At 38.9% G+C, this 14668-nt stretch overlaps 1 protein-coding gene across 1 annotated transcript in view; it reads right to left on the reverse strand.

The window, feature by feature from the left end:
* Positions 1–14668, reverse strand: part of SNX25 (sorting nexin 25) — an 87276-nt gene that overhangs the window by 50389 nt on the left and 22219 nt on the right. The window contains exon 3 of the mRNA XM_030493040.1: positions 7734–7950. Coding sequence (XP_030348900.1) covers positions 7734–7950 — 217 coding nt within the window. The remainder of the gene's footprint in view (positions 1–7733; positions 7951–14668) is intronic.

Consider the following 14668-nt stretch of genomic DNA (forward strand, 5'->3'; position numbering starts at 1 on the left):
TCCATGCAAGTAATTTCTCATAATCTTTATCTCCCTATTGGACAAGTTTATTCCCAGTCAACAGCCAACACACACAGCTTGGAAGACTTGGGCCTATGCCGGGACTTTTCTGATGCACAGTCAACAGGACACAAACGGAAAGTGGAACAGAATAAACAAGCAGAAAGGCAAATATTTCATTCTAATTTGCCTGATGTGGTCCTGCCTACGGGAATGAAAGGTGGGAGCAGAGCTGCATATTCTCCAGTTGACAGTCCATTTAAGCAGAATTTCAACTTCTTCTGGAGTTACCTCCACTACCTAAGATGACATGACTCTCTAGAAGAGGGGTTCTTTCAAATGCTTTCCCAGCTAAACTGTATCTAAAATTTGCTTTGTGATCTACAAAGCAAACGAGAAGGCACAGAACGCCACTAGATTTTTATGAAAGCTATAAAGAAACAAAGTGTTCAGAAAATTCAACTCTAAACAAGCCTTGCATAACATGGCAAACTGCTGGGTCAACAAGTCCTGGAGTTTTCATTGCTGTTTAGGCAGAAGAAAGGGGAGACTGAAAGCAGGAGAGCAAGCTTGGAGGGAGGCTTAACAGCTACAGAATAAATCAATATGCCAGTGGGTAAAATAGACAAGACATCCAGGCTTATATTCTCCTTTGCATTTATACATGAAGCATTACACTTCTATTTGCCTCCATATAGTCACTGATCAGCTTGCAGGGAAAATATATTACATGTCAACAAAAGGTCTGTGCAGAAAACAGCATCCCTTGAAACTAAGGCTTCCTCTTCACTGATACCCATTAAAAAAAGAAGCACTGACCAATCACAGAAGTATTAACACCACTGCTCAGCTACCGAACCATGTCTGTTTAATCTCCTAGAGCAGGAGCTAAGATGTCCGGACCAGGCATATTCTCAAAGGTTGATATAAAACCTAGATCTTCAACTCTATGGGAACGGGATCAAGAGTAAAAAAAGGTACTGATCATTTTGCAGGGACCAACAGGAAAAGCAAAACCTAACCTCAGTGTGCATGTACGTACATAAAGCGGAGCGCTGCTACATCTCTCCAGTGTCAATAAGATATTAAGCACTATTAAATAACCCAAAGAGTAACACAGGCATTATTCTGAACATGCGTTATTAGGATTGTGTGGCTGGATTTTCCAAACAAAAGGTCACTAAGTAATCACAGAAAACTCTTAAATAAAACTGCGTGCAGATATTTTTAGAGAGAGCTTTGAAAGCCCATCCAATTATCCATAAATTCCGAGAACAAGTGTGTGCAGTGAACTAATATAAATGTGGCAGTTTATATTGGCAAACACTTCCAAAACAGGCATGATACAAGCTTTGTAAACCAAGCTCATTTAATCTGCTTCAGGCGATACAAAAATAATGGCAACTGGCAACTTAATTCATTTGTTTCTTCTTCAACAAAAAAGACTGAAGTAATAGTGACATATATTGGTCTATCAAGATGCAGGTGACTTCAGTGATTTAAAACTACTATTGGATACAACTCATGCTTTACACAGCATGCTTACAGGTCATAGCCCTCTTCACTCCCCTGTGAGCTACAAAGCCAGCCTTAACCCTGTGTAAATTTCTCTTCTGTAGTTTTCATTTTATAAAATCTTTATGCCTGCTCTGAATTTTATTTCATAGCATCAGAAAGCAAAGGGATTTCCTTCAGCTGTCCCCCCAAAAAGTCAAAGATCAGGCAGCAGTCTGTGAATACAGATCCATAGGTAGGGCCTGCCAAAGTGAATTCCTTTGAACTGGGTCTGTTCCAAGCAGTGCTTTTCTTTAGGACCAAACTGACACCTACTGTGTAACTAACCTTTGCTCTGAGATTGCTTCATGCAATTACTGACCATGTATCCCACTGAACATCTTCAGTATTCAGATTTTACCCTTTACTGTTGCAAACCTCTTGAGATCATCCAGTGCTTTATAGAGGAAAACAGAACAGCAAATTTGCTTTGGTACTCCTGAAGACAAGCAGTTAAACCTTACCAGCATTATAGAAATACCATCGTTTCCTTCCCATGCAACAACTAAGCAATTCTAAGCCAGCAACTATACCTTTTAATGCCCAGGAATTCAGGACAGACAGCAGTTCTGTAATACTGGATTATCATCTATGACTGGGATTCCAGGTTTCCCAATACAGAAGGACCTCATGGAAATACCTCTTTTTATTTAGAATCTACTCTAATTTTAATTTAGTTTTAATTAGGACTATCTGGCAACTCCCTAGATTGTTAAGACTTGTTGCAATTAAAATACTCTTGATATTTGTGGTTGGGTTTATGCTCCTGATGCAAAGCTTTATTTTTATATAGTCTCCAACCCTCATGATGGCATCAAAGAGCTTAAAAACTAATCCTAAAAGGGGTGAAAAAAAAATTAAAAGCCAACCCCAAAGTTATCATTTACAATGCCCATGCAATTTGGGACTTTACAGGTTTGGTGTTGGCAGTACCACTGGTTCAAGGGGAAACCCTCAAAATAAGTACACTGATTAGGAGACACAGAATCACAGAATGGTTAGGGCTGGAAAGGACCTTAAGGTCATCTAGTTCCAACCCTTCTGCCATGGGCAAGGACGCCTCACACTAGACCGTGTCACCTAAGACTCCGTCCAACCTGGCCTTGAACGTGAGACATGCATGACCAGGAACTTGATGACAAAACAAAGTAAATCTGGCTGGTTTGAAAATAGGAAACAAATAAACAAATGATATGAAAAAAACAAACCCCACCCACCCCCCCAAAGAAACAACGAAGAGGCCGTAAAAACATTAACAACAGGAAATTATGTAAGGGTCCTTTAAATAAATAAATCACGAACTGTTCCCTTCAGCCTTGCTATTTCTTTAATTAGTCTTTCAAGAGAGTCTTGCAGTTACATTTCAGTTTCAATCAGTACAATTGTAAGCTGAAGTGCACATGCAACTCACTCTAAATGACTTTTATCAGTACATTCAACACTCACCATGCACTTTCATTAAACAGATTCTGAGAACTACCAGAACCACATGCAGCTTGCATCTCTTCACCTGTAATTGCCCTCAGATCTCTAAGCTTCTTGACAGTGCAAAATGAAAACTGTTTGATCTATTTGAACTTTCTAAGAAATAAAAGAAACAAATCTAGGCCTTTACAAGCCAGCATCATAAACACACCTGAAAAAGGTACTAATGAAAAAACAAACCAAACCCACCTCTGAAAACAAACCACACCAAGCCCCAAAAGCACAACAGAAAATAAGGACAAAGCCAACACCAAAATTTCCACAGTTGGCATTTTTATCAAGATACATCACCAAGTGTTATAAATCACTTTACCTAGTATGTAGTGGCAAGATAACCATATTATTTATACATGTCACAGTTACCTCTCATGCACAAATGGCTTAAAAGCTGCAGTACGGCCATATCAGCACCAGGAGGTCCTAATGCTTATTGTGATGTTTAAGTCATATTCAATCATTAAGAGGAAACTCAAACTTCCCACACCGAAGCTTGAAGGCAATGGCAAGCTTTAGAGCTGGTGCAACCCATGTGTTAACTTTAATAACGTGCTCAGACCTTGGTTTTTCATTACTATTTTCCTCTCAGTACTTTCATACAGTTGCTCCCATTGCAACAAACCTCTACAATTTCATGCTAATCCTTTCAATACTCTTTTCCAGAGGCTGAGCGTGATAAGCAGTTCTTAGTATTCCTGGTTTGTGGGTGGCAAATGGAATTACAAAAGAAAAACAAGAACCGTGCGAGGTGTTCAGTAGCTATCCCAACAACTTGGATGCATCTATAGGATTAACCAAGTTAAATCTCAAGTGTTTGAAGTCCATTTTCATTAATCTGCTCTTGATCAGTTTGTAGTGGCAGCACCTTTTAATATTACTATCTTATCACATTACATATTGTAATAACAAAAAAATACAACAGATACATCCTCCTGTACATGCAAACGTATTCACATGGGCCAAGAAAATGAACAACTGAGTTGTCTTCTCGCCTTACCCTGACAGTAATTCATAGAAAACAAAAGGAATATTATCAAAGCATGTACAATACAAACTTAAATCCCCAAACTGCCTGTTATGCTGATCACTCTAACAGCAAGTTCCCCACGGCACTTCCCTCCCTCACACTTTCCAAGAGCTCTGAGCCCTTAAATATGGGTTCTCTGTCAGCACTGGGAGTAGCCTGAAGCCCCCAAGCATCCATTTAGCTACACCATGACTTATGCTGCAACTCCAGGCACATGGCACACGGCACACACACATACAAAACCACTTCTGATCATCCCATCTTCTGTCATGTAGCAGTCAACTTGCCAGAAGCAGCCTGCAGCACCACATATCCACACTGGCAAAAACCAATTATTCCTCTCCCTTTGGGATCAAGGTGCCCCAGCTGTGGGTTAAAGACAAACAGAGAACACTCACAACCAAAAGATGCAGGAGGGGGAAGAAAAAAATTAAGAAGTGTCACTGTGACCTCTTCCCACTGAGATTTGTTCAAAAAGCACTGCTGCTTGTCAGGAGGTTCAAGAAGAGGCAAGGATTAAATATCTTCAAATCCCATTTGCCTACTTATCTCATGTAGGTAAATCTCATTTTGCCTACACTGTGGTTTAGAAACCACCAGCACAAGGTGTTATTTATCAAATGTTAATAGTTCTGATGAGGTTATTCTTAGCCCACAGTAAGCATAAGGGAGCTACTACCTTTCATGAGGAAAGCTTCACAGAAAGACACTTACTATTTGTTTTCACTTTGCAAAGTCCTTCTGATACCGACTGTGTATTCCATTCAGAGAAATAGCTGCCTCTTGCTTACAACAAACATATCGTATTACCAGAGCAAGTCTACATTCCTGGCATCACATAATTCTAGCCCCTGGAAAGTACAGTGCACAAACAACACTGCACCTACAAACCAACATGAACATTTCCAGCATTATACGCCACCTTACTCAACTTGCAGTCCATCCTTGGTCACACAAAACGGCATTCCAGTATTCAGCTTGCTTATATTATGCTTAAAGGAGCCAGAGAAAGACACTTGAATGAGATACTAAGGAATGAAGGGATAAAAGCTGCTATGAAACAAGAATGGACAAATACAACCCTCTCTACCCTGCAGAATGCACTTGGCTAATCCTGTTAGAAATGCACTCCTGATTCTGTACAATATAGGGGAAAAGAGCAGTGGCTTCTACCAATAAATCCAAGACCATTTCTTCTTCCCTATCTCAAACTCATAAACTAGCTAACACTGGACACAGGGAAGTATCATATTCCATTTCTGTGCTGAGCTAATATTAGGAATGAAATGGCTTCCTATCTAAAATACTCTGAATTGCTACAAATTTTGTAACTGAAAAGTGACAAGATCCTTTGGAGACCAAACTGGACCTCAAGGTACGCCCCAGCGATACCTCGTAAGATGTAAGATGAAGAAGTTGGGAGTTGTCTTGCCCACAGCTCTGTGTCACCCCAGACAGTTCTGGCCCTTATTTCACTCTGTAGAAGTGTCCGGTCTTGACTTTGTGTAAGCACTGCTCAGCACCAACTAACACATCAGTTTGTTATCAACATTATCCTCATCCTAAATCCAAAACAGCACTATACCAGCTACTAGGAAGAAAATTAACTCTATCCCAGCCGAAACCAGGATAGAAATATGGACATCAATTGAAGGCTTTCCAAGAAACTCAATATTCCAAGCTAGAAGTAACATACTTGGTAGCTCTCAGTCTATAGCTTAAAATGTCAGCAGGTTCTAGCACAGCGAACTTCATAGCATGAGGCAATTCAGTACAAAACTCAAATTATTCTTAAAACCACAAATTCCCTTAACAAGAAAACAGTATCAGAGTCTTCAGCTGTGCCTCCAGGTTTATCACATGCATGCTGACATCACCCGGCAGTACTAATTCAATCTGTAGCATATGAGCACAATGTCACATTTCTGCTGACTTTCCCATAGTACATACATGGCATTTAAGCCCTCTGTCCAATTTCCATAAAGCTTCCTGGACTTTTTGAACAAGTTAGCATGAGCAGCATGCAGTATATGAAAAACAGTCACTGGGTCTAGTTTCAACCTATACAAAATCTACAGTTACAAATGGGGAGTTTGTTGGGGTTTTTAACCCACAATCCCATTGATTCTTGATAGGATTTTTTTTCATTACCATACTAATGCAGCCTGCCTTATCCAGCACTGACTAAGGTACATTTCACATTCCAAAGTGAAAAAGCTAATTGGAATATAGCCAAGAGAATTTATTTTAGCTCTATATACTGGAAATAACAATCCAACAATGACCTAGATGAAGTGGTCATAATTCTCAGTAATTAAGAAACCTCATCAAGAATCAGCCTTAGTATTAATAATTCTGCAATTGTAGATTCTATGTCCCCAGATTCAAGCAGGAAAACATTTTCGCTTAAAAAAAAAAAACCAAAACAATAAAACCCCAAGCATCCTCATCTTTTACCTGTTCAAATCAAACCTTTCCCAAAAGCGAGTGCTTTACTGTGATAAAGGGCAGGTGCAAGCATAATGTTTAAAAATCAGGAGCACACATAGGAGCTTTACCTGACCAAGAGATTTCTACCACATTCCAGAGCTGAAAGAAAGTAATTATCTGGAATCGAATGCAAGATAATCTGCAATATGCATACACCTTAATTTCTTCTTTTCTTGAATGTAACCACCCTTTGATTCCTTTCTTGTCTTTATTTCCTACACATTTGCTTACATAAAGCTGGCATCTACCAGAAATACATTAACCCTATCTTCTGCTCCAGAACAGAAAGAAGTGTGGATGGCAACACACATACTGGTCACTGACAGAAAACAGTTGATCTTTTTTCTCTGAAGGAGTGTTAAAAATATGTGGATCTAACTGTAGGCAGAACAACATAACAGTATAAGATGTATAGTCTAAATCTGAATGACCAGAACGTGTTTCAATTAGGATAACTGAAATGAAGGTAAGTGTAGACATAAACCCAAATTCCATGCACAACTACACAAATTGTGCATTCAGATGTGGGAATTGCATAGGCTAATGCAATTTGCAATTAGAATCTGAGCACAACTCTAGTATTTGGTGGACAGCTGACCTTTTTAAGTGGACAAAGAGAGTGTTGCCAAAAAGGAAATTCATGTAATTAGCAAAATAAGCTGAACAGAGAAATAAAATCTATCCAACAAATTTTTCCAGTAGAAAAATCTTGTTACTGCAGGACAGGCCACTTACAGAAACCACAAGGCCTTGCCTCCTGGGGCTAGAAGAAATAGAAAACTGAATTGAACTAACCTTGGTGCTATTTTGGGAAAGGTGCAAATAACTACCTTCTTGTCTGTTGACTGCTCTGACAGCGCCTCTCCTTCCCCTTGCAGGTTCACACTACTTGCAGGAACTGCTCACACAGCCCACCTCCTACTGTGAGCAAAAGATTCAAGGATGAAATGGAAACAGCAGTGAATCCAAACTCTGAGAAAAAGGGGGACAAGTGTTTCCTTCCACAGGTCTTACGGATGCCCTGAAGCCTGCTTGATATCTAAAACTGGTAAGAAGCTTGAACTGTTTTCTTTATCAGTTACCTACAAAAGCATTACACTCTTCATTACTTTGATATAACGCATCTGAAAGCAAAGAGAGAAGCAGAAAATGCCAATGAAATGCAGAGTTTTGTTTTTACCTGGCGTTGGCTCCTTTAAGGTCACAGAAGTGTGAGAGTAAAGCTTTCACTACATCATTGCAGACAACTTTAACTACATCAATGTGACTCAGCCTCTGTCGCAGCTGCTTGGCAATCTCCCAGAAGTCTTCAGATAGCAGCTGGTACAGCTGCCCTTCATCTCTGCTGAGTTGCCCATACCAGGAGAGGATGTAATCTCTATAGCTGTAGTCAAACACTGAAAGAAGAAACAAAACAATAAATAGCAAAAATTGTAAAAGGGGAAGGCACACCAAGATAAGAAAAATGGACTCCTCCACACTTCTCCTCACAACTTAGCTGGGTAATAGGTTTCACATCTTCTTCTTTGGTAATAGATTTCACATCATCTTCTTTCAAATTCTTGTCAAAGAAAGCAAGGTTGGCAAAGTTACAGAAATCTGCACCTAACAGGTTACTGAAGGTCACTTTGCCAAAGCAAAGCCTGTAAGTGGATTTGCTCACAGTCAGGTTACTTGCTACACACAAACCTGAAACTAATACCCATCTCTCAACTGTGGATTTAGTTATATGAACTATCATATAATCTGTTTCTAGGTTGCTGCAGACTGAAACCAGCCTTCTTAAAATATGCATTCAACAGTCTCCATTCCAAAGTCATAGTTAGAAGGGGAGGTGGAAAGATTTTTAGATTTCAAAAGACATAAACAATAGAGAACAACACTGCAGAACGTACATTATAGGATCAGAAGACCTAGAGATAAGAGAGAACAAGCAGATTAGCAAGACAGCATGAACTTCAAAAACGACGAGGTATTCCAAACCGCATCTACAAGCAACAACCAAGATGACTGTAATCGCAAGTCCCATGGCAACACCATCTTTTACCATTCTGACTTTTCTTTTTGACATTTGTGTGACACCAGTTTCACTGATGTTTCACTCTAACAGATGTCCCTGGATGTCTAGGATGGAGCAGGACATGTTCAGTGAACGCACGTTTAGCAGTTACAACAAGATGGGGAAAAAAGTAGGAGTCAGTTTGCATCTACCAAAGGGTAACCGAACAAGAAGGGGGGGAAGTAAGTCATGTGCCTGATAATCTGAACAGCTTCTTTTCTAAACATCCCCATTTCAGACTTTTAATATCAAAGGTACATCTTAGTTGTCAGTGTAAGCCCAAGGTGCAAAGTAATCATGTGACTCCACTACTTCTTACTTTCCACTTTGATAGAAGTTGTTTGTTTGGCAGCTTAATAAACTATAAAAAGCTCCTTGGCACTGCCACAGCGAACTGATAACATCCTAACAGCAGAACAACTTAAGTTGAATACTTTTGCCTGCCTGAAATACTAGCAGACCTTATCCAACAGCACCCTGTTAAAAACACTTCAAAAGAAAAGGCTAAAATTGATAGACGTTTCTAGCAAATGCTTCATAAATCAACTCCTCAGGTTTATAAAGAAACTGAGTCGCTCCACTGAATATGCTGAAATACATAGTTAAAATCCTTTTGCTAAGTAATATCAAGGCTTTTTAATTAATTATTCAGAGAAACGTTTCCATAAATAAAGTTTTGATTCTTTTTTCTAATCCAAGAGGAAAAAAGACGTGCAGAGCCATACTGCAGGATGAGAACTTCCAATATTGAAACATATTCGATTTCACTACTTTTCTAAGATAGAAGAAATTGCATTTCATTGAAAACTCTCACCCACAAATACTACAAAGTGATAAAAGCAGTTCCAAAAGGTAATAGTTTTTTGATAAGCAAGTTGAGGAATAATCCCTCAATATACCAAAGAGCAACTGGGGCCAGCATTTTAAAAACTGAAGTTCATTACTCATCTCAAGTCTCCTATTACAATTCACATTTTAAGTAGTTTTCCACAGCTGTCCCCATGTTCTTCTGCAACCACCTTTTTCTTATAGTTTGCTTACTCTCTTCTATTGCAATACCTAAAATGCTGCAGAAAGCCAATCACAGCACAGACTCTTTCTTTTCCCCTACTCTGTAAGAGACCCGTAATTTCACAAGCACATTCAAAACAAACTGCATTGCAAACTGGATTTGTTATCACCATCACTGGCAGATAATGACTTTTTCAGATTTTCTTACAGACACATTCTCTATTCTTTGCAAGGCTGCAAATTAGTATATTTTTTCATCATCTCTTGCCTAAGACGGCAAGTCATGGTAGACTGGTGGCTCCATAGATATCAGACAGAACTCTACACGAGTACAAGTGTGAAACTTGTATCTCAATTCCTTAGACTATACTGCCTTTCAGAGCATCTTTTTGCACTGACCCTCAATTTAACTGTAATTTTAGGCAGCTCCTCTCCAAAGTTAACTCAGTTCCTATTTCACCCCATCATCAACCATCATATTCAATGTGCTGTGGTAAAGCACAACATCAAATATAAACCAACGCTAAGCAGTAAAATATTATGAGAGTACAACTCCTGCAACTTTACTATACTCCCAGTTAAAATACCTGAAGCAAGATCTATTACATTTGGAAGATTCCTGCTCAGACACAGCAAGGTGATGGCATGGTTCTTCATCTGTACCTACCCACATGAAAGAACCACAAAATCTAGTGGCAATATCAAACTAAGCACAAAAGACCACCAAAAGAGCAAAAGATCACCAAAAATTAAGCCATGCAAGTACAAAATACTTCACTTGTGTTTCTGCCAGTTACACTCTTTCCAGATCTTAAATGAGCATCTCCAATTTAAACCATATTTTCCTGCACCTACCTTTTATAATTCTCTTCCTTTACATGTTTTCTATAGTTTCCTTGTTGCTTCTGAGCCTTGTTCCCCTTCCTGCATCACAACAATCTAACCATGCTGTTCTGTATATAATTTGGGGTACTTTAGAGCCCAGAATGAGCTCAAATGAGACATGAGACAGATTTTAGACTCTAAAAAAACAAAATCCAAGAAGGACACCAGCCACAGACACTAACAGCAGTCTGTGCTGGGGTAAGAACCACCTCATCGCTATGCGTCATCCTAGCCACGACGTGCTGCTGCTGCTTTAGTTTCATGCCTATTGATGCAGCTGGTGCCTCTTTCAGCACTCTAAAGAAATACAGAAAACAAATGTAAGAATTTTATAGAGCACAGCTTGCTTCCTTCAGAGAAGGAATCTTCTCACGCATCTACTCTCATTATTTTCACACTGCACGTTCTCTAAAACATTGAAAACAGCTGGGCAGAAGACAAAAAAGGAATAAAAAGAAAAGCAGAGCATACTTTCAGGACAATACCTTACTACCATTAACTCTGCCAACACAGAAGAGATTTGTTTCATGTTTGAACAAATCAGATGCATGGCAGCAAAGAGTCTACTGGGTTTTTAAATTAGTCCAGAAGATCCAAGCCCCCAGCTGTTATAATCTGACTGAAAGTCATTCCCATCTGAAGGTGAAGTTAAGCCTCTTCAATTACTCTCTTTAAAAACTGTAAACTGAAAGAGTGTTAGGAGTAGAGAGCCAGAAGCTTGTGTGGAGGACACACCCCCTACACCCTTCCTTCGTTCCTAACCCCATGCAGGTCTAGAGTAACTGCTATCTCTTCTTCCACTTTTATTCATGCCAAGGTTCAGCAGCACAAGAGCCAGGCAGTCAGACTGGCTTCAAATCTGCAATTTGCAGAGCTTCATGTTAGTTTTTATGCTGCTAGGATTCATTATCCAACCTTACAAAAAAGAAACATAGAAATCTGTATAACAAGGACTAAATGCCTACCCGTTTTCTCAAAGCACCATTAAAAACCAGACCAAAAATATTCTTCCTATGCAAATGCAGACACAGACTTCCAAGTATCAAACAAGAAGCAAATCTCCTTTCCTGAAAGCACTGGAGAGACCAGAACCATTACATGAAGTTATGGTCAAATCCAAAACTTTCCTGTGACTGTATGAACAACAGAGGAGGAGGTATAGATACAACACTGCCTTGAGTTATTCTGCAATAGCAAGCATCGAAATCTGTAAAATACAAATGCAACATTAATATGAATTGTTTTAAGATCCTGCATCAGGAATAGTTCCACATTGTTAGGTTTATTTTAATTAAAATTTTCTTGACATTTGTTTTTTAGTAATTACACTGAATGTGCAGAAAAAGAGATGGAAATTTCCAAGGATACAAACAACTGAGAAAAATGTGTTAAAAAGATCTGGGAAATGCACTTCAAAAAATAAATAAAAAATCTGTTCAAATAGTTTTGCCCATGTACCCTTTGCCAAAAGTCCTCAGATCCAAGAGTTTGAATCCCAGTAGCAGAGAGAACATGAATTCAAATTAAGTCTTGCTCATACTTTGGACCCTAACAACTAATTTTTTGAGAGCTGTGGGGAAAAAAAAAATATATATATACATCTTTTCACATAGAGAGCAGCAGAAGCTACTGCAATTTTTTTTCCCTAAATGTCAATGTGTGGATCGTCAGTTGGGAAATCAGACTGGGAAAAAACTCCTTCTGTGCACTCTTGCCTTACATCCCTAACAGTTCTTTTAAGGGGCCAACAAGAACACAGACAGGCAAGATCTGATCCACAGGTACAATCTAATTAAATTCCCAAAATACTTCCAACAAGGTCACCTCAACACAGGGTTGAAGGAAGATAAGCCACTATGAAAGAAGAGATGACACTTTGATATGAAATATTTTAATAGCTAAGAAACACGGGATATGAATAAACTGTCAATTTTCACAGCAGAAGTATTTCACCAGTGGAATTCTGCTGGGATTTGTGCTATAGCCTGTGCTGGTTTACTCACTCATAAATGATCCAGCAAAGCAGGTAAGTAATATGGAAACTAATTTTCTTGGCACTACTAAAGCAGTAGAAACAAAGACTGGCTGTGAAGCATAAAAAAAAGACCACAGGACATGGGGCAATAAAAACGGAAGATGAAATTCAGTTCCTGGAGGCCTGGTTGCACACACAGCAAGTGAGTCTACTGACAGCTACAGCCCTCAGCCCAAACGGCAGCAGCATGAGGCTGACTGAGCAGAGGCTCTCTTCAGAGACATGTTCCTGAACTACCATATGATATGGGCTGGAAAAAAGCAACAGGAAGTGTTAAAAGGTTAAAAGTATTTATAAAAGTGGATTGTCTTTTCTTTGTGTAAGATGAATGAATGGCAAATAAGAATCAAATCAATCTATCAAGAAAAAGCATGAGATATACTGAAAAAACACATTTCAGTGTCAGTCACTCAAGTACTACTGGCTAAAAAAGAGACTCAGGTGTTTACAAGTAAAAGGGCTTCTCTTTCTGCCATACTAAACAATGAAAATCTTCTTATAATATTATACTTGTTCTGATTTTGAGCACATAGATTTCATAAAACACACCGCACACTAGCAGGGCTAATTCACAGCTTTCCCTCACCTTATATCTACGGCTTATGTAAGTATGCTATAATTAAGAATGAAGCACCATCCTTTTATACCACTCTGTCGTCACTGGGAGATAGGAAAGAAGTTTAGAACTGAGCTGTAAACCAACATAAACTGAAGTTCCTTCTTAGTGACACTTAGTGACCAACATTGTAGAAGGACAATTCCTAACAACTCTGTTACCCTGGCTTTGGCAAGATGAGAAGCTATCCAAGGCACGGCAACTATTATCAGCCAATGATCATCACAAGAAACCTAATCTAAGCACAGTCATGTTTTTAGGTCTATTTCAATAAAGCAAATGGTTGAAATAGAAACATGCATGACTTGTTCAGTTAAAACTAAGGATGAGCACCGATACAACTGACTTTCCAACTACATTAACAGGCTATGATAAGAACATCAAGGAAAAGGCAGTAAAGCAAGTGACAGTTTGTCAAGTGAGACACCTCACAGAACCTCAGGAGGGCCGCTCTAAACCCAGAAAGAAAAGTCCACACAGACTGGATGTAACACCAGCAAAAGCATGGCATGACTAATAATCAACAGTCTGTTCTTGAGGGGTGAAAGATAATTAGCAACTAATAGTAAACCCTACACATACTTAATTACATAGATGATGAAAAACAGGTGAAGAGGTCAGAATTAACCAAAGAGCTGTCTCCTCATAACCAGCAAAAGCATTTTCAAAATTAGATGATGCTGGCTCCTACCAAAATGTTATCTTTACATCTCTAAGGTAACGTAAAGAAATGCAAAACCAGAACAAAAAACCACTCCAAAACCTCATCTATTGTGATAATCTGACAACGCCTACTCAAAACCTCAAAGTGGTGGTAGGAGTCTGAAATGGTCCCCAAGATTAAAACCTCAGGACAACTGAAAGTCTCTTAACTAAACGAATTAGGCTTTTTAAAGCATTTTGTGGAACAGCATGTTACATCTAGACAGCAAGAAGTTGCCAAAAATTCCTGGGATTTCCAAATACTTTAATCTTCATCAGTGTAAGACTGGAAACAGAAACACGGTATTTTTTGTATTAATAATGTTTTATGTTACCACAAACTTGTTAAAGAAAGCATTCAGAATATCAAGACAATTACAAGTTTCAGAACCATAACAGGGCAAGGAATGTGTCCTGTCTACTCACAGACAGACTGATCGCATTAATAAGCAAGTAAAATGTTTCTTTTGGGATTCATTCAGCATCTGAAACTTAGGATGACTCAGATACCTTCCAAAACCAAAACGCTTGCTTAAGTCTGCGTGTGGTAGAGTGAAAAGTACAGTCTCATCCTTGTCAAACTGTACTTTTTCTCCTTTTTTCTTTTTTTTGGTCTTTTTTTCACAACTGGAGGAGAAGTTGGCTTCATCACTTAGGCCTGGAAGAAATAAAACCAAATCTGACAAGTCTGCTCTCCAAAATTCAGAGTGAGAATGGAGGGTAAAAGCTACTCTGAAAAGAAGTAACAGAAAGGCAAGTAAGCTGTCACAACAGAAGGTCCTCAACGCCAACAAAATAAATTACTTA

The sequence above is a fragment of the Strigops habroptila genome, chromosome 7 (assembly GCF_004027225.2).
Source record: "Strigops habroptila isolate Jane chromosome 7, bStrHab1.2.pri, whole genome shotgun sequence".
NCBI lineage: Eukaryota > Metazoa > Chordata > Aves > Psittaciformes > Psittacidae > Strigops > Strigops habroptila.